This window comes from Nanorana parkeri, unplaced genomic scaffold, assembly GCF_000935625.1.
Source record: "Nanorana parkeri isolate BGI_ZX_2015 unplaced genomic scaffold, ASM93562v1 scaffold147, whole genome shotgun sequence".
Taxonomy (NCBI): domain Eukaryota; kingdom Metazoa; phylum Chordata; class Amphibia; order Anura; family Dicroglossidae; genus Nanorana; species Nanorana parkeri.
The window spans coordinates 1156689-1183888 of record NW_017306415.1 but is presented as its reverse complement, the minus strand read 5'-3'; the positions used below and the strand labels follow the sequence as shown (position 1 = coordinate 1183888).

The window sequence follows — 27200 nt, the reverse complement described above, 5'->3', positions numbered from 1 at the left end:
CCCCCATCCCGTCCGTTACGCCAGTCAGCGCTGGCGGATCGGAGCGGGGAATTCAGCCCCTCCCGTCATGGCAGAGAGCCGTGACAGGATCGAGAGGTGAGCGAACGCCGGTATGTGTTCGCTCACCTCCCGATCTACTGAGCCGACCTGTGACAGTCTCATTGTCACAGGTCGGCTAGAACTATGAGGTGACTGAAAAGCACTCACCTCATAGTTCTCCTTTAACCTTCTCTTTTATGATATACTGTTTGCTCTAAAACTACAGGTGCACTTTAGCTGCAGATAACAATTTGGAGAAAATAATATATAATTTAGAAGCACACTCGAAAAAAAAGCGTTGTGAGTCATAAACACTTCTCTGATGGCATTCCGCCTGGCACAAAAGGTTAGAAGATCTTATAAAAACATGGACCTCGTCAAAGGCCAGACATCAAAACAAGCTCTGGGCTCCACATCTATAATCACGATGTGTTCCACTGTGATAAAAAAAAAGAAAAAGCCATTCTTACTGAGTCTAATCGCTCCTCTTGATGCAGGAACTGAGCGATGTCTTCTGGAGTGTTTCCCAGCATGCCTTGCTCTTGCAAATACTGGATTCCCCTTTTTGGTTTCTTGTTAAATCTGCTCAGTTGGGGACAAAGGAAAATGCTCAGATATATAGAATTAATTATCAAATGATACAAACATCCAATCTCAGCTTCAAAGAATGGGCAACATTTTTAGACATGGACAAAATTGAAAGTCAGTGTGTCTCAAACTTAGGCAATCATGAGCACAATTCAAAGGAGACTAAATGCTATGATGAAAAAAAGGCCTTTATACTTTAGGTACAGAGAGGCTGCTTTGCGCAGAAGGGTAGTGCACTCAACTACAAGCAGCATTAAGTCAAGAGTGTTATTGTATCTATCATTTCAACTATTTGCCATGCTTTTAGTATGCAGTTGTCTGGGCTGAAATAGCTTGTTGCTAAGGCAGACAAACCATTAATATTAAAAGATTTAAAAGACACTCTCAGTCGAAGGAAATGACTGACCACCCGAAGCAGATGCAGAATTCTGGGTCTAGAGGCTGACAGCAACTTTTTGCATGAAGGAGTTGTGACAGTATGGACTCTAACATCATGGAAGCTTGGGTCTCCAAATGGTGGATTTTATTACTGGATAACTAAGGTGTGTTTATTACTACACCAGATTTAACTGCATTTTAACATTTTGGAGGAGCTTATTATTAGATATGGATTGGGTTTATTCGGTAAGGCAATGCAAAAAGCTCTAAATCAGTGTTTCTCAACCTGTGTAACCTCAGGACCCACATTTGTCCTTGGTCATTAAGTTGCGACCCAAGTTGCACTGCAATAGAACGCTCGGCATTAGGGTACCAAGCGTTCCGATGCGGGGGCGTATGAACTGTGGGTGGGAAGTGCTTTTGGGGTACCAAACGAATGGCAACACAACACACCTCCCACGTCAGAATGCACAGTAGGTGCGATTGCGCGGTACAGAGCATTAATCGCATGTTACTATGCAATTAATGCACTGTACTAGTGTGAATGGGTCCTCAAAAACACTGACAGACACACACAACCACAGACGCATTCTCACACACATACACAGTCCAAAAATGTTTTCATTTATTTAATTTTTTTTAAGGTCCACCCACTCTCCCTACCTGAACTGGAGTGGATCCTCAGCCTGGGGTCCAGTTTGGGCTGCTGTGCTGTAAAGGAGCTCCATACATATATGCATTGCTGGTACAGCTCCCTTGCGTGCCCTGTAGAGGTGCCGGGAGCCAGAATGTGATGTCACCATGGCACCTCTATAGGACACATGAGGGAGCTGTAAGCAATCCACATATGGATGGAGCTCTTTTACAGCCATAGCCCCTTCCCACCCCACGTCAAGCTGACACTCGGCGCCGGGCAGTATATTTTGAATGGCTGCTTGGCACGAGAACTGACCGTGCTGTGCTAGGGGGAGGCAGAGGAGCCTCTCTCACCTAGAAAACTGGAAGGCTTGCGGGGACCCACTGAAAACAGGGTCGCGACCCACCAGTTGAGAACCAAGGCTCTAAATCATAAACCATTAAGATCCCTTAACACACCAAAAAATAAACACAGAAGTGCACTTTAAAGTCTATGAACTATTGAATACAGTTTTGGTTGGCACTGGCTGGTTGGATTATTCACCAGCTTTTCCTATCGCTAGAGGATGCCAGCAGAGTGACTGATGTGTCCATTTTCTCCCCCAATTGTAAAAATAAGGAATGGGTCTTACTCTTGCCTCTGGCACCATTATTTATTTCAAAGAGAACTATGGGGTAAGTGTTTTTTCTCATAGTTCTCTGAAGGGTCACGGGAGGACAAATACTAGCATCCTCCTGTGACCCAAAGGTCAGTATACCGCGAACTACAGCTCGTAGTATTAGATTAGGGTCAAGATCTACCCAGCCGCGTGAATGACAGCTGGCTCTGCCTATCTAGAGGGAAGAGGGGGAATCCCTGCAGGGAGCCGTGAGTGACAGTCACGGCTCTCTGCAGGGAGATGATCGAAAAGTGAGCGTGCAACGGCAAGTGTTCGCTCACTTCCCGTTCTATTGAGCCGACGTGTGACAGTTTCATTGTCACATGTCGGCTCAAACTATGCGGATGAGTGATTTTCACTCACCTCATAGTGCTCCTTTAACATTTTATGCGAGTGCAGCAAAAGGAGTGAGACTGCCCTGTTTGACAACCATAACTTGGGGCAAAACCAGGAAATCATTTGCCAATGAAATGCAGAAGAAGCTCCTGTATTAGTTCGGGCGTAGGGCATTTTTCAGCGCGTCAAAACCATGCACATAGGAAATGATGGGATTTCAATGCTTGAGCGTTTTTCAGCGCTTCGATCAGCGCTGAAAAACGCCTAGGTGTGAGCCCAGCCTAACAGAAAATAAGTCTTTTCATCAACTTCAACAGGAAAGCAGACTTTTTGTGTTGGTAAAGTTACAAAACTTTTAAACTCAATAAGAGTCACACATGGTTTGAACAGCAGCAACCATTTTATAAAACAGTTCAACTTACAAATCTATTCCTTGCTCTATAATCTCCTTTTGCTGTTTCAAGACTTCAAACTGTTCCGGGTTGTCTGTGCCAGACATCTGCGTGCTGTAGCTGCCAATGCCGGAAGATGTGGTAGAATCCAATGAGTTCAGACTTCCATATCGATTGATGGTCTCTGGGTGCTTGGTCTCATTGGTCTCTTGCTCTACAGGTTTATCCTGCCCTGTAGGATAAAGATCATTATTTCATTTGTTCTGACAAGTATAAAGAACAAGCAGCAGACATTACTCCATTTACACCATCATACAGCCAATATTACTGATATAAAAATTCAGTTTTCATGTTATATTCTTTTAAGGCAGCTAGATTTGACAGTTAACAGAAAAAGAACACAGCGCTCACTTAGGAATGTGGGGTCTGTGTGGGTGCAAATGATCTGGATTGCTGCTCTAAGAACAGGGGGAGAAACCTGTGAACTGAGAAAAAGGAGGGGGAAAATTAGAGCGCAAATCCTGGGAATATGAGGGGTATAGGGACAACCAGTGTCTGTATGTGGCGGGTGGAAAAACAAAAATTAATAAAATCACAAAAAGGTGAAGGACTTACTTGTGGAGCCGAGGTCCTGTCATGGAGGGCTCTTTTGGAGCGTGGGCAGTGCGAGATGTACTCAGTGTCACCCAGCAAGTGGAGGGATGGATGAAGGAGGAATCAATGTGGACTGAATGCTGTATGTGCCCGGGGACTGGTGAAGAAGCTGCCTATGGTCTTGATGGCAGTGTTCTTAGGACGTGACGGAGTGAAAGGGGCCGAGGGCTGGGAGAGGACGTGCACGGAACAGTGGTAAAGGAGCGACGCGTTTCGAGGTGATCCTCTTTTTCAAACTCGAGTGAAAGGGTGAGTAACATTGGCGGGAGATTCGCCGGGTTTAAAAGACCGGTGGGCGGAGTAACGGGAAAGGAATCCGCTGTGCTGAGCGGCTGTGTCACGGTGTCCTGAAAACTTGGGCGGACATCTATAACCATGTGTGTATATGTACATGAATATTCTGGGTGTGTGGATTGTGGAAGGCTTTCTTGTGTGGCTAAGGAACTCGATTTTGAATGAATAAAAAGAATTAATAGTTTTGAATGAATAAAAAGATTTGAATGAATAAAAAGAAAAAGAATAATTCATAACTGATTAGTGAATAAATAATAAATGAATTAATAAATTAAATGGATCGATCAGTCAATTGCCTGATTGAATTGATTAAAAACGAGTCTGACTTTAATGGCTGATATGGCTGTGCGTTCTCTAATTTGCCTATGAATTAGGGTCTGCCAGGTCGTAGAGAGCTTCTAAAGCCTCGAGGTCCAGATTTAAGGGAAAATCCGTGAGACTGGGTTCGTCGTGAGGGGCGGGATTGTGTGAGGGTGGTGCGGAGGGGATGTTTCTATTGCAATAATGTCTTTTGAGTGTTAGTTTGCGGGTAAATTTATTTAAATCTACAAATAGAGTGAAAGGGTTAGGTTTGGCAGTTGGGGCAAAATTGAGGCCTTTTTGGAGGAAGGCTGTCTCGTGAGTGCTGAGTGTGTGATTGGATAAATTGAAAATTTTAACTGTTGAGAGTCCTGAGTGAGTATTTTTCCTTTTTTGTACGTGTTTTCCACCTCTAGTTCCTCTTCTGATAGTTTTCTTTTTAATTTGGGTGGATGTGGATGGCCTAGTTCTAAAAAAGGCTCAGATGTTGGGGGTAGGTCTTGAGGGGGATTATAAGTGTGTAGTGTTTTTGGCACGGAATGCGTGTGTGTGGGTGGGGATGTATGGTCTTCGTGTGGTGTCGTGGAAGTGCACGTATGGTGTAGAGGAGGGGATGGGGGGGGAACCGTGTTTGTAAGAACATTGGCATTTGGGGCTTGGGGTGTGGGAATGGATGGAGCGGGGACTAGTAAAGGAGCTATTGGTTGGCATACGTTTTTCCGGGAGTGACGCTGTGAAGGGTTCTTGGTGGTGTAGACCATCGAATGAACATCCCAAAATCAGAGATGCAATTCTGGGGGAAGGTGTGGTATGCAGGGATAGTGGTTGAGGAAGTTTTGAGCCTGAATGGGAACGGGAGATGGGAGATGGTTTTTTCCAATTGAATACTCTGTTCACCCTCCGAGTCACCCTCAGAGGGTGACTCGGAGGTTAGGTTCATCACCACTTACAACAATAACCACAACCCCATACAGCGCATTCTACGAAAAACTGGAACATCCTCAAATTAGGTCCTTTCATCTCAAAAAAACCCACAGTAACATTCAGGAAAGCTAGGAATCTGAAAAACAAAATAGCACCCAGTAAAATCCAAAACCCTAGAGCAAACCCAATGCCATTTCCCAAATTTGACCAGAGAATAGGTACGTTTCAATGCAGAAAACCACGGGCCTCACGTGCCAATTCATTACCCATGGACAATCCAAATTTACCGATAGCGCCAATAAAAATTTTACCCCATCAAACAGTTTATTACCTGTTCCCATGACCATGTCATTTATGGTTTAAAATGTCCCTGCAATTTACTATATGTCGGCCGTACCATCCGCCCAATGAGAAAAAGAATAGGCGAACATAGAAGGTTCATCTCAGACGGCGACCTAGACCACAGTGTCCCACGACATTTTGCACACAAACACAATAAACGCATCGAAGACTTGCAGGTTTTTGCCATTGAATACATCCCTGAGCATTTTTCGGCACCCGAGCGTTTCCAGCGGTTATGTAGGAGAGAGACATACTGGATTTATCAACTTAACACCCTAGTCCCCATTGGATTAAACGAGGAATTAGAGATCCTCACCCTCATCTGACTGAACCATGATTGAATCAGACCAATATTACAGTGTCCACACCGCAGCCCCCACTAACACAGACAAACCAAAATGTCCAATTAGAGAACGCACAGCCATATCAGCCATTAAAGTCAGACTCGTTTTTAATCAATTCAATCAGGTAATTGACTGATCGATCCATTTAATTTATTAATTTATTATTTATTCACTAATCATTTATGAATTATTCTTTTTCTTTTTATTCATTCAAATCTTTTTATTCATTCAAAACTATTCATTCTTTTTATTCATTCAAAAATGTTATTAATTTTTAAAATCCTTTTAACAAAACACAACACAATACAATACACCCGCAGAACCGAATTCCCCCGGTTCTCTTATATTATGTCATGTTATAAGAACCCCCCGATCTGCATTAACGAATCCATTGAGAACAACCCACATAGAATAAACGTAGGCAACTCCCTTTCTCTTTTATTCAATCCCCTCCCTTTCTCTCTGTCAACTATACAAAACAAACACTTATCCACGGCTCTATGCCCCACACACCGCCCGTCCCGTCAACCTTTTACACCTGTCACTTTTTAAATCCAGCGGATCGCCGCCAAATGAATTTCAGCCATCCCTCACATATCATTGTTCATGGTCACACAAACTTACCCCCCACCACACACTAACATTTATCTCACTATTTACACTCTCACAACAAATATTCCCTGTCAGAGCAATCAGTACCAACTGACACAGTGGCCGTCTGCAGGAGAGTCCGTCCATGTGACTCCGCCCACCTGTCAGTTCTCCAAACCCGGCGGTTCTCCGCTAAAAGAATTCCCGTTACCCATGGCACATAGAGTTCCTTAGCCACACAAGAAAGCCTTCCACAATCCACACACCCAGAATATTCATGTACATATACACACACATGGTTATAGATGTCCACCCAAGTTTTCAGGACACCGTGACACAGCCGCTCAGCACAGCGGATTCCTTTCCCGTTACTCCGCCCACCGGTCTTTTAAACCCGGCGAATCTCCCGCCAATGTTACTCACCCTTTCACTCGAGCTTGAAAAAGAGGATCACCTCGAAACGCGTCGCTCCTTTACCACTGTTCCGTGCACGTCCTCTCCCAGCCCTCGGTCCCTTTCACTCCGTCACGTCCTAAGAACACTGCCATCAAGACCATAGGCAGCTTCTTCACCAGTCCCCGGGCACATACAGCATTCAGTCCACATTGATTCCTGCTTCATCCATCCCTCCACTTGCTGGGAGACACCGAGTACATCTCGCACTGCCCACACTCCAAAAGAGCCCTCCATGACAGGACCTCGGCTCCACAAGTAAGTCCTTCACCTTTTGTGATTTTATTAATTTTTGTTTTTCCACCCGCCACATACAGACACTGGTTGTCCCTATACCCCTCACATTCCCAGGATTTGCGCTCTAATTTTCCCCCTCCTAGATTTGACAGTTACAATAGAACTACATACCCCAACAAATGATAGTGGTGTTTTACTAGCACAAAGTTAGGGATGGCCATAAACAGGTAGAGAATGTCAAATGCAGAGAATGTCTCAATCATTTGTTCTCAGGGAGAGAGCTGTTTGATTAGGGTCAGTATTACCTAAACTAGGGATGTACAGATACCGGTTTTCTGTATGGAGTACCGATATTTTTTCACCCCCGGTACTCGACGATACCAATAGTCCCATTAAGGAAGCCAGGCGGCGTGGGTTCCTGATTAGCCGGGAAGCGTGTAAAGACTCGCCACCGAGGTTCCCGATTAGCAGGGAAGCTGGCTCCATGCTTCCTCAGCAACAGGTGACCAGCTTTCTGGCCAGTCAGGAAGCCGGGGGGCGCGTAATGACTGGCCACCTGGCCTCATGACTGGTCGAGAAGCTGGCCAATCAGGAAGCCATGCGGCGAGTCAATACACGGTACCCGGCTTCCTGATTCACCGGGAATCTGACTCCTTTCTCCCCCGTAACCAAGTGACGAGGGAGCATTGAGCCAGCTTTCCAGCCAATCAGGAAGCCAGGCAGCGTGTAATGACTCACTGCCTGGCTTCCTGATACAGGAAGTTTGGGTATCGAGTTAGGCATCAGAGCATTTGGGTGAGTACGAGTACTCACCCAAATACTCGGTATGGGTGGAACCCTAACGTAAACCTTTCACACCTACAATCTGGTTATTAACATCCACGGCACATAGATACATACAACAAATCCCCTCCCTGAACTTCGTTCAGCCGTTGGCTCTCAATCCTGGCTCTGAATGAGTTTTGGGAACCAACCAGAGTTGTTCCTGATCATGCAATCACTATGTCAGTTCTGACATTCTGATCAAATGCAGGGTGGAGGCTTTATTGATGAAAAGAAAAAAAAAATGAAAGCCATCAGCCTAGAGATGAAAACTGCTACATAATATGTTAAATAATCAAATGTAAATGATAAAAACAGATTTTTTTATTTTTGTGCTTTTCCTAGCCCAGTTTCAGAACATGGTAATAGAACAGTGTACCAAATACAAACCTTATACGTCGCTAAAAAATATAAATCACGTTTTTAGTTATGAAAAGAGTAGCGAGGGGTTAGAGCCTCTGTTGGGTTCTTATTGTATCCCCAATAAGATTCACCCTCTTCATTTGTCTTAGTGACCTTTGTCAACAAGTGAGAACATAAGGGAAAACCCAAAATTAAGATTTTTTTCTGCCTCTCTGGGAGTAGAAAGAAAATCTTCCAATGGGGACACCTGTTCTTGAAACAACTGCCTAAGAGGGGATTTCCCTCACTTGGTAGAAATCTCCTCGCAGTTCTTGGTCAACAGGACAGGAAGCAATAGGAAATCCCTTAAGGACCTATTCCCACCAGCAGCTGCACTACACTGCAAGGCTGCTAGTGTGTGTGTGTGTGTGGTGTGTGTGTGTGTGTGTGTGTGTGTGTGTGTGTGTGTGTGTGTGTGTGTGCGCCCAGCAAAGTCTGGTGTGCGCAACTCCTATCGCCTGACGACCAGGACATGCAGTTTATGGCGCCAGAAAAGTGTTTCTTCTTTCTACATTTAGCCCTGCTGCGGGTAAGCTCTAAATGTAGAGTGGGGAGCTGCCGATCGTTTTGTACAAGTGATGTAGCTGGCTATACAGCAGCCCAGGTGACATTTCATTAAGTTCTATGGGCGTTGCACTGCGGTGGTGTGAACCGAGCCCATCTGGAACAAAGCAAATTGTCTTGCCATGTGTTGTGGCTGCCTTGGAAAAAACAGCCAGAGCAACCCCAACGCATTGGGTGGAAAAGGGCCCTAAATGGGACACAGCCAATAAAAGCAAATAAACACTTTAGAGGGAAGACTTAATACATTAGATATACATACCTAGGGTTGACTGAGAGTTTGGATTAACATAGAGGTCTTTGCTCCACTCCACCATACATTTTAATATGGACACCAGGCACTCCAGTCCCTTTTTCCGCAGACTTAATTCCTTCAAAGCAAAACACATTGGTTTATGTGAAAAAACACTGACACTCAGCAACAAAACACTAACACATTACTGTCAGTCCTCTCTACATGAAAACTATGCTTTCCCAAAAACCTCTATTGGCGGTATCACTGACAGGGTAATTATTTTGTCTGAAATCAGAAAAAGAACACTTGGAAAAATAAGAGAAATTACATTTAAATTAACACCGGTGACACATATTTTCAATACAAATACAATTAACCGTGCTGATGTGAAGTCCAAGATCGCAACGTGGCTTAAATAGAACGATTATTAAAATAAAACATGTGCAAAACTTTTTAAACTGCCAAAAAATTAGAAATATGTATCTGGAGTTTATTTTTTGTCTGTCTGAGGGAGCGGGACATCTCACTGAATTCATTCTGGAAATCTCAACTCACCCCCAAGTCTGGAAAGGCTGGTATAATAAAAACTCTGGGGTCTATTCACAAAAGGGTGAAGAGTTTGGAGAAGGCAGGAGAAGTGAGCAATCTAGGACAACATAGCTGAACTGGAAAGTGAGTTGAACAGGTGAATTTTTCCAAATCAGCTATGTTGTCCTAGATTGTTCACTTCTCCTGCCTTCTCCAAACTCTTCACCCTTTAGTGAATAGACCTGTATATTCTTTTGTAGCATCTAAAAATATTGTCAATACCATTATCCGTGTAGGGAAACTTTGATTTAACGGCTGGTGCACACCTAGGCGATTGGGTGGATTGATTCGCGCAAAAAACACAGATTCGCATTGAAGTCAATGGAGGCTGTTCACACCTTTGTGGTTTGTCACGTGGACGAAAATTGCCCGTCACGTAAAAAGGTGCAGGAGCTATTTTCGGGTGGTTTAAGTCCCATAGACATCTCTATGCATTGGAAATCACACGGTTTTCAAAGCACAATTGCGCAAACAAAAACGCACGAAAACAGCTCACCAGCTCATATCGCCTTGGTGTGAACCTAGCCTTAAGCAAACCTGTGAAATACTACACATGCAGGCACAGCAAAAAGGTTTGCTTTATGTCTTCCCCCCAACAGTATATATTTACATCCCCCTACTGTTTCGCATGGCCATAGGGAGCAAATAATAGAACTGGTACTTAAGGGCAGCAAGAACATATGACTCCACTTTCCAGTATTAACATCTTACTTTCTTGCAACCACAACAATTAAAGGGTACCTATGGCCAAAACTAGAAATAAATATGTATTTCTATACTGAATTCTGCACTCCTAATAATCATATTGATCTAGAAGTTTGTAAACGTATTGAAGATGCCCAGAGGGTGTACTTCAAGGAACTGAGCCCTGTGAATATGTGCTTGCTTGCTGGAAGCAATGCATAATGGGATATGTAGTCTTGAGAAATTATGATACCATTGGAATGTCTACCATCTTCTCCTAAATGTTTTAAATCCCATTACAGGCTCAGTTTTTCTTGCTTATTTACATAAGTAATTATTACATACAAAGTCACAAGTTTCTATCCCTAGCATAGAGCAACTACTTCGGCTGTCTTTGATTTAGGTCACATAGGTGAAAGCAAAGGAATAATGTGATTGGGTTATGGTGACATGCAACCTACTGATTCATGAGAAGTGTGAATTTTAATAAAATCGGTCACTATTTTTAAATGTTTACAATTCAATAAACTAAAATGTATTAAAAACTGCTTACATAAAAATACTTTTTGGTGAATTCACAGAAGCATAATGAAATGACTATTTACACAAGCATTATATCCTTTTTTTTTTACGATCAAATATTTATTTTATATTTACTAAAGGCGCAGAATGGCTGAATTTACTACTGCCTGTTTTATTAGCACTTTTTAGATCATAAGACTGTAAAAGATTTAGACTGGCAATAACTACGAGGCTTAATGAAGTTCTATTGAGAAAAGCATGAAAAAGAGCAATTTGAGGCAGAGAGTTAAAAAGACAATTTTATTGATATTATTGAATTTTATTGATATTGGTATTTATCTCATTAGTTACCATTTTATATGAAAAAAAATAATGATTACACACCTATGCAATATTTATCTTTGTGAATTTAATAGAAGGGAGTTGTCGTGAGATAAAATAACTGGCCTAAAACAACACATACTTATTTGTTAACTGATCCTGTATGTCCTTGTAAAAAAAAAAAAAAAAAAGTGTACGCTATTAAAACACGAGAATAAAAGTGAAAAGTGTAAAAAAAAAAAAAAAAGTGTAAGCTACTAAGACACTAGCACTTAAAGAGTTAAATCTTAAAAATACATTAACCCCTTCATGAATGAGGCCTTTTTCCCCCCCATTTTTTGCACCCATGTTATATTCCACATTTTAGGCCTAGAAATTACTTAAAACCCCCAAACATTATATATTTTCTGAAAGCCAAGACCCTATAAAATAAAATGTTTGCAGTTGCAAATTTTTATGTTGCACAATAATAGCGCAACTTCTTATCAAACCCCACAATTTAGTGAAATATGTACTTAAATGCCCCAAAACACAATAAAATACCAATTTTTTTAAAAATTAAAATATAAAAGATGAGGTTACAACAAGGAAATAGATACCCAACATGCCCAGGTAAAAAATTGCGCACGTCCGTGAAATGGCGACAAACGTCAGTACCCCAAAAAGACCATGGACAACGCTTTAAAAGCCCCCACAGGTCATCAATTTAGAGATACCCAAAAATACTGACCCTAGAATTATTGCTCTCACTCCGGTGTGCGCGGCGATGCCCAACATGTGCAGCGCGTTTGTTGTTTTCATATGTAGGCGCACCCGACACGTGTTTATGTGGCGACGCATGTGCTCGAGGGGACTAACATTTTTTAAAAATTATTTTTAGAGATTTATTTTATTTTAATTCTAAAAACTGTTTTTTTTAAAAAAAACTTTACTTTGTTTGCTATCACATAGGGGGCCTACAAGCCCCCCCATGTGATAGCAGATGGAGGTGACAGGTACTCTTTAAGGTGATGCTGGGGGTCCAAAAGACCCCCAGTGTCACCTTTACACTAGAAATAAGCGAATGAAGTGCAAATCGCACTTCAATAGCTTATAGCTGGGTTTTCGGAGCCCAGCACTGACAGCCCAGGGACCGGAAGCGATGCAATCTGAATCGCTCCCGGTCCCAAAGAATGGGGAGTGGATCGATGAACGGAGGTTCGTCCATCTCCTGCCCAGCTCCCCGCGGACACCATAGAAGCCAGTCCCAGGCCCGTAGGAGCGGCAACGGAGCCCAGGAAGCACGGCGGGGGTGTTGGTTGGGGCCGCCGCTTCACGGGACTCTAGAAGCTATCTGGCGACAGCTGAGTCGCCAGAGTCGCTTCTATTGTGAAGCCAACAGTCGGCTTCACAAGTTTAAACAGAGTCCCGGCGGCTTTTCTGTTTAAACATGCTGCACACTGTACGTCGTCAGTCACGAAGGGGTTAAAGTACCTTAACTATTAATAAAAATGTTTCTTATTTGTGTATCACTCAGCTGTAGATCCTCAAATAATCTCTGAATTGGTGCCGACACTGTCCTTCCTTCTGGAGGGTGGCTACTTTTGTCCCCCATGGTCCCTGTGTGTGTTGTAGAGTAGTCATCGCTCCAAGCCCGCTCCTGTGATGGACTACAATCTCACATTTACATGACTAATTTGTATTGAGATTATAGTACTACACATGAGCAAGCCTGGAGCATTTGATACATTTTAAAATATCAGAATTCAGTCCATTATAATGAGAATAAGGTCGTAACTTTACACATCTCGGTAAAGAGACAAGTTTTTCACAATTCTTTACTCAAGCCTCTGACTACCTTATCAAGCGATGTTTAAAATGGCTGTAAATTGAGTAAATTATTTAATTTAATGGCATCTAGCACTAAAAAAAAAAAAAAATCTCACCAGGGAGATTATATATTAACGGTAATTACATACCTGAACATTTGACATGCCAAGTTCTTGACTGCCTCTTCCTTGAGCAATCTTGGAGAGATCATTAACCAATCTTTCAAAGATGTTTGCTGCGTTCAAGTCACAGTCATAATTGACATAAATATCCACCACACTTTGGGCATCTGCAGGAGACATTGAGCAGAACACAGCGGATTAGAGACAGTCACATAGGCTACAAGACATATTAGCCAGAAGCAGGGAGTGACAGTGACAGTTACTTTGGGTATGATATGGGGGTAGGGCAAATGTTGGTTTCATACCCGCACAGATCCTTGTCAAAGTCTGAATAACCATCCACTTATGATCAAAAGAGCTGGTTGAGGTTTCCAGAATGTAAAGGAAGATTTCTTTGAAGAAAACCTGAGATGGAAAAGTTAAGACATGAATACAGGAGACACAATTTAGAATCTATTACAAATACAACCATTTCATTTTACGTTAAAGTATAATATAAAGTAAGATTAAAAAAGTCCATATCCAAGGACTTTTACTGTAAGGTTAGAGGACAAAAGACGGACAGTATGAATAACCTTTGCTGCTAAGCTTCACCAAAGTGAATGTGACAAATTGAGCACTCCACCTCGTTCTGCATAAATTCAAGGAAATGTGTAGTGTCTTTGTACAGTTATCTATTACAGGTATTTATATAGCGTTGACAAATTACACAGTGCTTCACATCAGTCCCTCCCCTCAAGGAGCTTTTAATCTAAGGTCCTTATCTCACGTGCACGCAGGGCAGATTTAGACAGGAGCCAGTTATCCTACCAATATTTCTATGGAGTGTGGGACGAAACCCACACAAGCACAGAGAGGACATGCAAACACCTTGCAGATTGTGATTTGAATCGGGGACCCCCAGTGCTAGACACTAAGCCACTGTGCTGTCCCATATTAATCAATAAGAAAACATAAATATGAAATATTGCATATTACTTTGTAGTCAGCCAGTGAAGCATTCATCTTCTTTCCATGGCTGCTTATGCTTAGCAGGCTGTTATATCAAGCCTGTTACAGAGCAGACTACAGTTTGCACATAGAACTTAATGTCTAATCTCAGTGATTTATGGTTTATCAAATAGATCAGAACAAAATTTTAATTGACGAAGCTAGAGGAGAGACAGGTTACTATTGCTCTGCTGGCTTTGATTTACGTGTGTTCTCTCAGTGTCAGAGAGAAAGTGTAAGGGTTGTACAAAATCATAAAAGCCGTCCTATCTACCTCATTAGCATATAAAAAAGGTTCTTTTCAGGAATATATGAAAGAAAACTGAAAGATTTGTTATTTGACAGGTTTAACCTTTTCCAGCAATGAAGAGTCAGTACTGAGTTGCAAATTGCTGAGAGAGAGGGAAGGGAGTAGAGATTAGCCATTCCTCTAATGAACTCTGCTGCATTTGTAATCTGAGCTTGAGCTATTCATCTCTGTAAACAAGTTTTTTTTTCCAGCAAAGCAGTTAAAGTGGAGGTAATGTGTGCTACTAAAAAAAAAGTGCTGCCAGGCAGGTTTATTTTTTTTTCATAACAGAAGAGACTGTGTAAGTTTCTTCTGCCAAAAAAAGTTCCTACCTGCCTGTCAGCAATATTTTTTTTTGTGCACGGAGCCGTGCATTACACAGGCTTGGCAAGGTTCTGTGCTGCAATGTAGTAACTCCCGGACACATGCGCAGGAGTTACATCATGTCGGCCCTGCCAATCATGAGGCCAAAGACACCACACCCAGAATAAAACTGGGAGCAGATGGCAGCGCTGGCGACAGAGGGAGAGTGGACAGCACAGCGCTGGAGGAGATTATTTGAAAGGTAAATCGGCTACAATGTGCTAACACGCTGCTGTGCATACCAGCACAATAACCACTTCCGCTTTAAGATTAGCCCAATAAGCATATGAAAAGGAACCTAAAGATCCACCTGCTGGCTGTCAACATTCATATTTCTATGACTAAAAATGAAAGTACTATTTCAAAAATGGTATATTTTAGATCTGTGCATAAGAAAGAAATGAAACAATACAATTTATTTAAGCATCTCTGAGCCATCTTATAGAAACAGATCCCTTTCTCTACAATAAAACAGCTGGTTGGCAGCAGTGGCAGGTGGCTGACCTCCACTGCTTTGCCATTACAGTACCACCTAATATAAGGGGAACATTTCCTAAAGGCGCATTATGTGTAATAGCTACAATCAACCTTCATAATCATGTATCTAAGTACCAGATTTGTACAGAAACTGAGGTACGGACATTATTATAACTTTGCTTTGTGCCAGTCAGCGCACTAACAACAACAAGCAAAATGACATTTAAGAAATAAGAGCAAGTATATTGACATTTGGTTATTTCTTTTGCAGATTCCTGGACAGGAAGTCAGCACTGCACAGGTTAAGTACCCGTTTATAACTAGCAAACAAGGATAAAGCACTTTAACTTGCCTGAGCTACGCTCACCTCTCTCCCTTCCAGCTGGTGGAATTTCCCACTGCATCCTCATGTCTAGTGCACCATGTCTATTGAACTTGCATTAGACAGGATGTCATCAGCGGTGCTTATACCCCAGGAGCGAAGGGGAAGAGGCTGCAGGGACCGTTCTAGCAGCACAGAGGGAGACAGCAGGAGCAGGGATCAGTTAAACAAAACAGCTTTTTCCTGCCCACTAGGCATAAATTGGCACTTTACCTCCCTGCAGTGCATGGGTAGCCCCATTGCAAGGCTAGTTTTTTGGTATGCCCAGAGATGGGCTTTACAGAGGTGCTAACGATAGGCAAGTATGATAAATGTGATTTACGATACTGCATTTGTCTGTAGAGACAGCATTTATATGGATAGCCAACTCAAAACAAATATATCAGCTTTAAATAGATGCAGTTGGACTGAAATCCTCACCAACTCGCAGCATTTCTTCACTTCTGGTGAGATTTCTTCACATATGTTCTCAGCTCCAGCCACCAGTGTCATTCATTATGTGTCAGTGTCTCACATGTCACATTTTGTTTTTTCCAATTACTATACATTATGCAAAGGAAGGAGTGAGAATCCTCCTCCTCCAGCAGAATGACAATGTAAGCTTCTGCCATTGGATCCCATGGGCCAAAAAAAAACCATCCGAGTTAACCTCTATTTGGGTAGGCTGATCATTTTTACCGTTAAGTGTACTACAAAAATATATTTAATACTTCAATCTGCAAACATCTATCCTGTTTGTAAAACTGATAACATTCAAATGTTAATTTTTTTTGCAGCCATGGCAACAACAGAGGCATTTCCTACTCAAAATGTAATATACAGTTCATGTGATCCAATTGTATTCTTTATTACAACATTGTGATAACAGGAGGCACCTATTCCCATTTGGCACTCAGGAAGAAGAAATAGACTAGAATGATCTATCTAAGTATATACAGATATGAGTCAGATAAGAATCTACAATTATGTCTCCTAAAAGCCTTTTAATGTATTATGGACCTAGGGAGATTTTTTGCAGCTTTGCTTTAAATTCCATGATAATGAAATTACAAATAAATGTAATAAACACCTTCACCGTTATTTCTGCAAGTGAAAAGACACTTAAGAAGTTATTAAAGTCTTAATAAAAACAAATCTACCTCAATCTGCATCTTTAGATGTAACTTGAAATTTGATAGCAATGTCAAAAAAATGGACAGAGAAAGCTCAAAGACTTCAGGGACGGATGAAACCCCATTTTTGGACAGTGCGACACAGAGGTACTGCTTGATGGCGTTTATAAACATCTCGTTGGTCTTGAAGACAGGGCCAGCATTCTGCAGGATAGACAAGAGCAGCTGCAGCGACAGAACCTTTGAGCGCAACTCATGGGACCTAATGTGAAATATAAAAAAAGGCTGAATTATCAGATCTGCATAACACGAGAAAAGGAAATTATACACGGCGGACACATCTTCTGGTTACTAGAACATACACGTCTCCGAGGAAAAGATTCATAACACCTACAACCTTTATGATGCACTCTACTTGCAAGTGAATAACGAAGAGACTGTTTCTCTGCAGTACAACACAGTGTAAGACTAGCAATTTAATCTATGTTATGAATATCACTTCTACACTTGCAAAGAGTTGTGACATCTGCATTCCCCAAGCTTCCTCAGCTGTGGATATGAAATGAACAATGTGAAGAAAACAATGCAACAGAGGAAAACAAGATCGCCAGACAAATTTGCTTTGCCAGATTTTGCTTTTGACATTTTTGCTGTATTATGCAGGTTCCTAATTCATTTTCAGCCGCGTTCAGCAAGAGCTCGCAACGTTGAGAGTCTTTGTGCCGTTTTTCATGCTGTATCAAGTAGAGACTTTTTATGCATGCCCCACCGCCCCCCAAATTTAGGAGATGAGAGAGGACAACTTTCAGAACAAAGCTAAGGATACACCCCTGCCATGACCTCAGTTACACAAACCACTAAGAATTCTTATACAATAGATGATTGTGTAACTGCTTTTTGCACCACTACTTTTTCTTTATTCTTGCTTTCCAAAATAACAAATGCAATAATTTAGAGGAAGGATGAAAAAATTGGTGTTTGTATAAAATACTTGGTAGCTATATAGTACATTTTTAGAGGGAAGTATACATCAGACCAAACAGAGGGACCACTGAGGTAGAAAGAGGGAAATTGGGATTGGGAAAGAGAGAGACAGTCCTTCCAAATGAGGGACAGTTGGGAGCTATGGCAGCTGAAACATTTTCCTGAACATAAGCAGAAAGGTTTCTGGTGGCTTTGTAAACTACAGACTACAAAACCATCACACGTTATTCAGGCTACAGATCAAAGGGCCTTTAGAGGGAAAGCTGGGGATATTTTTAGTGGGTATATCAGTTACCCAAAAGGAATTCAAAAGAACAAACAGTCGCATGTCCGGTATCATCAATCCACAAAGGTTCATTATAAAGTCAACACAAGCCCATGTTGTGATGCCCCACCTATGCACTCACCTCTACAAGTACTCGTGAAAATGCCCAGTACTGGCACCGATAATAATACCGGTATCATGCTTGAGGCCCTAGGGGTATAACAAGCTGTGTGGATCTGCCCTCTTGGGAGGTGTCCCCAAGTTATTTGCCATTATTGACTGCTACAGATCTTGAGAAAGCAGAGCTGGAGTTGTACCTCCCACATGGAGGTGGTGAGTGACTGACTGAGTCTGGGGAAGTCACACAGGAACCTTCCCCATTGCTGTCCTGCCTTGGTGTGAAGACTGAGCATACACCAGAACCTCAGTTGCAAGGAGCCAATTTACAAGTTATGTATCCAGCCAGTAAAGCCCTATGAGAGAGGGACCCAGAAAAAATAAGATTATGCAGAAGACAGAAGGTCTTTGCTTTGATGTAATCCAACAGGCATCCCGTACTACATTCACCCTCCTTCCCTACTGTTCTTAATGCACGTGCAATTAAAATATCTTAAAATGTACTCAAAATGACTGATGCTTATCACTCTTAACAAGATACACTTTAACCACTGGAAACTAGAATGGCCTTAACATCTGCATGGACCTGTTTACTCCAGTGCATGAATATCTCTAAAATCTAAAAGGGATGCGAGACAGACTGGGGAATTAACTCACTGTGATGTGCAAGTGAAATTAAACTATAAGCTTTGGATGCAAATAAATTATAGAGACTAGCCTCCTGAATTCTTTGGAAAACTGACCACCTTAAAGCTACATTCACACCTACAATGTAGGTGCATTCAGGGATTCCTGCATCAGGAACTTGCGATTTCCTGCAGAAGGAATCCCAAATCTGCAGTTTACAAGCAGCAGCTGTCACCCATTCAAGTTAATGATCGGGTGACAGTGGCTGCATTTGAAAGAGCCAGTATGCTATCACACATGATTACATGCGGTGTGTCAGCGTTCTGCCGCTTTCGAATGTGGCCGCTGTCACATTCGAAAGAGAGAGCCAAGAAAAATCGGTACTTTGAATTATAGAAGGGATTTCAGATGTGCTGGGCAGATATGATTAATAGTTTAAAAATACAGCTTATAATAGAAGTTCTTGTAGCTGTACAATGAATAAAAAATAGCAGCAAGCATCTCACACTGCCTTGATTAGCTTTATGACCCAATAGACTGTGCTTATAAAACATAGACATCATGATAGAAAAACACAAGAAGACTTGACCCTTTGTATCTGTATATATCTAGCCATAAGCAAACCCATGTTATATCACGACTGTACGACAGCCTGATACCAAAGGTTAGTAAACATTGAATCATTCTGAATTTGGATTCTTAGAGCCCTAATTAAATCAGACACTTTCCATACAATATTATTCATGTGTCTTTTGTCCTTTTAAACTGCAAACAGATGGTTAGTTTAACCTTTTCTAGGATGACAACGGCACTGATCATTTCTAAATCCACTGTTTCATATGAAAGATGACAGCAATAGAGGAAAGACGGGAGATTCATTAGGCCAAGTGCAAATGTTTGGTAGGTAAATAATTTATTTACAGCATTGTGTGATCTGAAAGAATTCAAAGTTGGCTTTGACATTTTTGCAGACAGTGCAACTATAATTAATAAAGCAGATTAAAAACATTAATATTTAATACAGTTATGCATTTATCAAGACCAATTAATGTATTTAAATACAACTAGTATAAGTAACTAAATCTGTTTGTATATTAGCTTCCTTTGTTACCTTGCACAACAGGACAGACTGTGAGGAAGGAACAACAGTCTAATGATCGATTAACAACCGGGCAGTCTGCTTTAGTGTGTTAATTATTGTGCTTTGCATCAGTGGTTCTCAACCTGTGTTATCTCAGGAGCCACATTTGAAATTGGTCATTAAATCGTGACCCAAGTCGCAGTAGTGCATGTTCCGATGCGGGCGATCGAACTGTGGGTGGGAGGTGCATTTATGGTGCCACTGAAATGAATAGCAACACACCTACCACACCAGAACGCGCGGTTGTATTGTACAGTGCATTATTCACACAGGACTCTGTGATTAACGCACTGTACTAGTGTGAACGGGAACTGAAAAACACACACACAACCACAGACACAATCTCACACACAGACAATCTCACACACACTCCCAAAAATGTTTTTTTATTTTTAAGATCCCCCAGCCTCCCTACCTTACAAGAACTGGAGTGGATCCTCAGCCTGGGGTCCAGTGTGAGCTGCTGTGCTATGCTGGAGCTCCATCCATATGTGCATTGCTTGTACAGCTCCTTTGCGTGCCATGTAGAGGTCTCGTGAACCAAAATGTGGCATCACTCCAGTCCAGGCACCTCTACGAGGCATGCGAAGGAGCTGTAAGCGATGCACTTATGGATGGAGCTCCCTCCACCCCACTGCAAGCGGATTCTTTGTGCCGGGCAGCTTTTTTTGAATGGCTGCTCGATGCAAGAACTGACAGTACTGCGCTAGGGGAGACTGAGGAGCCCCCTAGCTGGGGGGCTCCTCTAATGGCACAGCACCAATGCATGTAATGTGGGCACCGCAATGCACTGGTGTGAATGTGCCCTAAGCCACTAATTCTGATGCTCCTTTAAGGTCTGATCAGCAAGTTTTGGGCAGAGGAGTAGAAAAGAGAATAGAAAAATCTTTTGACATGCAAGTTAGTTCATATATATGCAGTTTAAATATGTTTCAAGCAGTTTGCATACAGCTCAGCGTTTAAGGATAACTTCTTTAAAATACACTTACTCTTAATTTGTTATGACAGTTTGCAACTTTGCAAATGTAACCTCTTTCCCCTGTTTTTCCTTCAGAAGCTGTCATAGTAAAGATTTTTTTTTTTTTTTGCTTTGCCTGTTTGCAATTCACACTAATCAAAAATACATTATAGAGAGCGGCCACCTATTTGATTCAATGCTAGCACCTATATGCTAGTTTTCTATGGCAGCTGCACTTATGTAATCACTGAAATAGATCACAAACTCCTGAGGAAGGCGTTCCCTACATATCTATAGCTAAACCTTTTCCATCGCCTCCGCTCACCTTATGTGATTGCACAGTAAATTGTGGAAAGCAGAATGCACACCTAAAGGGATTACAAACTCCTTCTTTGTTCTTAGGCTGGCCATACACTGCTCTATTTTTCTCATTCAACCTGTGGGCTGAACAAAAAAAATAGAGCAGATTCCTCCATTAACACTGCGAGTATGTTGATTGAGAAATCCCTGCTGTTTCTTTTGTATTCTGACAGCGGCCGCCAGCCACTGTTACAATCTGATTGTACAATCTTCTTTAGATCTACCAAAAGGTATGTAGTACAAGTAACTGCCAGACTGAATACAAATTTCATTAGATAGATTAGGCTGGCCCTCAAAATACATAATTCTGGTAAATTTGAAGTAGATTGTACAACAATTGTATGGTCAGATAATGTATGGTGACCCCTTAGGCTGCCTACACAAAAGAGTAATTGGCATACCAAACCGTCTTGTTCATGGACACGGAGGGGCGATGACCAGTGAAGTCAGACTCTGCCAGGTGTAGGGAGAACAATAGGGATTGAGTCAAGTTTTTCCGGTTCTGGTAAAGGCAACAATTATATAATGTCTCTTGATAGCTTAAAGAACATCAGCCAAGCCAAAAATATTAAGGCTGCCAATTGCTAGTCTTGTTCTGAAAAAGTTAGTTGACTGACTGCCTCAGGCTTCAATACTTGCGAGTCACAAACCAAAATTAGCATGTAGGAAAATATTTGGCCCTCATATCTACACTTGTCTGGGTAAGTGATTTAGAAAATGTAAAAGGCTAAAGATCCCCATTAAGTGTAATGCAAAGTTAGAGTGCAACGTTCACCATACTATAGGCCTCTCTGAGTCTAAAGTATTGTAAACACGAACAGTGAACATATTTGCTCCCTTTTTGGTCTGCTAATTATATGACTGAAAGCATTCTATTACATGTCTTTGATAAGTGCAATAAATACCAGTTGGTCCTGCCAGAAATCTCATGCGCTGATAACTGACAACAGAGACAAAGAGCAATGGAAGTTCCCAGTTCTATTTGTGGACTAAACAACACCTCCCATTTATGTCATGGAGAGGAGGATGTATTCTGTAGTCCACACACACCTGTTTTAAAGGTGACAACAGTGCTCCTCTATGGATCTAGTAGGGAGAATGAGAGTTGCCACTCTAGGACAGGAGGTGTGTTACTGGAAGATTAACCATATGAAAATAAAGAGAAAAAAAAGAAAACTAATGCAACTACCACATTTAAAGACTGCAATATATACATTTCTTGTTTTTGGGTTTGGCTATGCTTTAACCCCTTCATGACTGAGGCACTTTTTTCAATTTTCGGGAAGCACGGCGGGGGTGTCCGGCGGGGGGGGCGGCCCCTTCTTCGGGACGCAGAAGCGATCTGGCGACAGGTAAGTCGCCAGAATCGCTTCTGTTGTAAAGCCGACAGTCGGCTCTACAAGTATAAACAGACTCCCGGCGGCAAAAGTCGCCGGGAGTCTGTTTAAACAGCCCCGATGCTGGCGACGTACACTGTACGTCGTCAGTCACGAAGGGGTTAATGTATAAAAATAGCCATTTTTGGTGGAAACCGTTTACTAGCCTGATTCAAAAGACTGATTAGATATTTCACAAGTGACAGATCCTCTTTAGTAATGGACAGCACACGGTTACAACAGGTTTAAAGCATATCAGGAATACTGCATAATTAGTAGGAGAACAGCAGGCTGAGCACTTACTTTGGGTCTGGAGGCCCATCAGACAGCGGCTTCATAGATAATTTACATAGTGACCTGAAGACTAGGAAGGCATCCTTTTGTAAGATATGTGAGAACTTAGCACCAGGAGTATGTCCTGAAGAAATTCCAGATTCCTAAAATGAAAATAATCAAGAGTTACCTCATAAATTACTAAAGCTGACTACAAAGCCTCTTCTTAGCTACAGAATCAGTAATATTACTACTCACCGATGTGCAAATCCACCTACTTTCTTTCTAAGGCCTCATACACACAAGAAACGGCCGGCACGTACAGCTGCGTGCACCTCCCGGGAAGGACAGGTGCTGCGTGTGATTAGTACGCAGCCCGTATTTCTCTATGGGACTACGCTACCCTACGCTCACCAACCCTGCACATCTGTGCTGGTGTTCATACTCGTACGCACCTGCATTGTACTATTGGCTAACATACTCCGTACCTCTACCCTCTGTGTTTTTTTTCGATTTACTCTAAGCCTTGAACTCTTTTCTTAATCAGGTGAAATACTGTCCCTTTGTCGTCTCCTTCCTATCACAGCTACAGAAGCTGAAGTACAGTGGTACAATGTGTAATGTTATACGGCATAACAAAACAGAGAAGTACAATAATAATGTGGTACATGTAAGGGAAGAGATGTCTAGGCCAAAGTAAAAGCCAAGCTGCCTTCTGCTTCCTGCCTGGATTGGCCAATGTTCTTTCAAATTATTTTCCTTCAAACTGCAATAAAAAATAAGACCTGTTTTTACAATTGCAGCATGAAGCAAAATGATTTATAAAGAACATAGCTTACTTGGTGGTCAACCCTAAAAACGCTGCAAAATAATCATGACACATTGCATAGTTAAACTAAAGAGGCAGCAGATAAACATGCTACAGAGTTGTATCAAAAACCTTGTCAGCTTCCTAAACCAACACAGAGGAAGCAGGTCCTACAATAAATTAAAAAAGGAAACATGAAAGGTCACACAGTTTACTACTACAGTGTGGTGTCAAACACTACAGAAATACAGGTTGTTATGATGCTTGAGGCTATGAGGTTTTGAGGCTTCATCACAATTCTGTATTTCACATTGACAAGTAATAACTTTTAAGCATATTGTTAATACTATAACTGGATTTAGTCACTTATCAAATCTCCTAATCAAGGCACTTTGGACTTTTCACACTTATAAATTAATTTGTAACTTTCTAAAGACAAAACATCTATATGCTTAACCACTTTAGTACTTCTAAACCTCATTTGATGTGAAGGTATGTTGTATGGCATCTTAAAATGTCCCCAAAAATGAATCTAAATAATGTAGATCATATTGTACATGTTGACTCCATAGGATTTATCTTGTGTATAAATGGTTTTATACATAAAGTGACTTTGTAAAACATCTACTCAAAACATTTACATATAGTAAATGTTCTTAACATTTAATTAACCAAAACTTTGCCTTGGTAATAGTGAACCAGAACCATTCATAGCCATACAAATCAATTCGTTTTAGCCTTTTGCTTTTTTTCCATTGAAATGGATAGGAAAATTTGACTTGGTACAAAGCAATACTGACATTTCTACTGCCACACATAAATGAAACCAACGGAATTAAACTGCTATTGATTGCTGCAGTGCCACAGAGTTCTAACTTGCCTGAGTGTCATTGGAAGAGATAGACAGTCTGTCATCTGGTAAGGAGGGTGTGTATGCCATAGATATTGGAGTTCCAGGAATGCCATTGGCATGAACAGTATCCCCTTCACTTCCATCTTCTGATGTTCTTGTGGTACATTCATTGAGGACAGGCTCCTCAGCTACACAAAAGAAGAATACAAGAGAATGCCACATACAAAAGGTAATTTCTATATGGTGCTTAAACTATTTAACCATCCAAAAAAAAAAACACCCTGCTGAATATGAAAGATACATTTTATAAACTGCTGTCTAAATAATAATGTGCCTAAGGTACATAAAATACTTCCTAAAAATGTTCCCAGAGCTAACAATTGCATTACATCTACTCTAGTAGTTCTTCCAGCACCTTCTCCTAGTGTGACACATTCTGTTACTGCACCAATGTAAACAATGCCTACCAACCATGTACAACTGCAACTCAAAGTTTCACTAAAAAGGGTGTCTGCCAACCCCAGATTGGGCTTTTGTACTGGAGCGATGTTGCTTGGCAGCAGGAGGCGATACCGAAAATCCCCTACCACTTTTAATTAATTCACTGCAGTTGATGAACAGCACAGTTCCCCAATGCCGCATATAAGAGACAGGTGTAGGAAATGGCATTCCAAGTTGCTGGCAGTAGGATCTAATTTATATGTACTCCTCATTAAATCTTCACATTAGAATTTGGGAAGTATCATTTTACATAGGCAGCTACCATAACCCAGAACTAAATTACAAGGGGCCTGTACTCCTTTACTGGGAACAGTGAAAAAGACACAGAATGCTTGTACAAAAGACATGTTAAAAGGTTTTCTTCACACACACACAAAAAAAAAAATCTTACCTCCAACAACAGAGTTGAGCATTTCCTGTATTATACTCTGGACAACGCCTTGGGAATTTTCTTCACGCTCATTACTGCCATCTACACTGATCCCCAAATCAGATTTGGAGTGGTCTAAAAAAGAAATCAAAATGTATGAATAGGAGAGATCTGACCACCAAACATCTCCGAGTATTGGACGCATGGACAAATCTCGGTGGGCATTTATTTAAAAAAATGGGTCTGGGAGGAAATGGTGTTAACCATAAGTACCATTTTTTAAGTGAATTAAAGCACACCTTAAATTCAGCTGGCTATGGTTATCAAAATGTGTTTGAATTGTGCATGCATGACTTGACCAAACAAACAATCTTTGTTCTATAGATTAGAGCACAGATATACCTGCTTATACTACATAAGCATGCACCCCCTGTGGTCCTAGCAGGGAACCCTAGTACCCGTAAATTTTTTAAAGAGGGACACCATTGATCTGTATGAAAAACCAAATCAATTAATCAACCATCTAACTGGATTTGTTCTTGCCAATCTAAGCTAAAAGAAAATGAATACCCAGAAGAAGAAGTTAATTTTGTTCTATACAGTGTGTGGTCATGGTATGAGAGGAACATGCTATGCCACTGTTACTTACGTTCAACATGTGTGGACTGGTCTGCCTCAGGATTTTCATTCTCTGCACTCACAGCATCATAGCCATTCTCTTGATCTGGCTCTACCGGAAGTGTGTTTTCTATGTAGTTCTGATGCTGATCCACCTCACCATCCTGTTCCCGAGTCAGTTGTCCCGTCTGTTCCAAAATATGTCTCATCTGCGGAAGTTCCAACTCATGGTGGCTTATCGGCGAGTTCTGTAAATGGTGCTGCTGCTTGTGCCGCTCCTTCTCCATGTGTTTGGCTTCTTGGAGCTAAAAGAATTGACAACGTATTTAGAAAACTTGTATTACAGCGATTTAAAATCATGTGTTTCAATAATCGTAGTAACAGAATTATAGCTGAGCGAAAAATAATTACTTTCTTTTAAGAACAAACTTTTCGGCCAAATGAAGTATTTTAAATATATTACTGTGGCCAGCTTCCCATATCAATTGTAATGTAATTAACCAAAAGATTTACCCTAGTTAATCACATTGGATACAAACTTTAATGCCATTAACGAGGGATACGGTCAATTAGGAATGGATGTCATTCCACTTTGAAGCTATTACATGGCATCTAATTGGAAGATTTCTTACTGGTGGATGGCTCTGTAAACAGGAGCTGCAAATTTGGGAACCCTGCACTCCCAATAACCCAAGTAACCTGATACAAGTCTGCTCACTTTATTGAAACCATATGACCCCTAGCCTGTCATGGCTGGATGACGTGCAATGCTGCCATCCCACCCTGGCCATATAAGGTACAGCAGGAGACATTTTGGTGGGAAATAATAAGTGCATGAGTCATTCTGGAAAGAAGTCACAGAAGTAGTAAAAACTAATGGAAGCATTCTCAGAAGCAAGGAGATAAATTCTGAGAAATACAGCCCAACCAGATGTTGGAGTATCTGATTCAATTTACCTCCTGTCTTGCTAGCATTATAAAGTGAGAGTGAGGGACAGGGGTCCATTTAGAATAAATCATGACACTCCCCCATTTGTAAGCCGACAGTGCTCGAATGAAGGACTGAATGCATCCAGCGGTGTATTCACCTTTGCTGAACCCCC

General features: G+C 41.4%; 1 protein-coding gene across 2 annotated transcripts in view; it reads right to left on the bottom strand.

Moving 5' to 3' along the window:
• ARFGEF1 (ADP ribosylation factor guanine nucleotide exchange factor 1) overlaps positions 1-27200 on the bottom strand; it is a 140321-nt gene that overhangs the window by 47976 nt on the left and 65145 nt on the right. Inside the window, exons 6-15 of one of the 2 annotated variants that reach the window (XM_018554228.1) lie at positions 26129-26402; positions 25484-25614; positions 24636-24788; positions 22978-23111; positions 16874-17108; positions 13539-13638; positions 13261-13400; positions 9215-9323; positions 3059-3260; positions 510-621 (exon numbers count right to left, since the gene is read on the bottom strand). In XM_018554228.1, the coding sequence (XP_018409730.1) occupies positions 510-621; positions 3059-3260; positions 9215-9323; positions 13261-13400; positions 13539-13638; positions 16874-17108; positions 22978-23111; positions 24636-24788; positions 25484-25614; positions 26129-26402 (1590 nt within the window). Of the gene's footprint in view, positions 1-509; positions 622-3058; positions 3261-9214; positions 9324-13260; positions 13401-13538; positions 13639-16873; positions 17109-22977; positions 23112-24635; positions 24797-25483; positions 25615-26128; positions 26403-27200 lie in introns of both variants that reach the window. The other variant, XM_018554226.1, reaches the window with a different exon arrangement.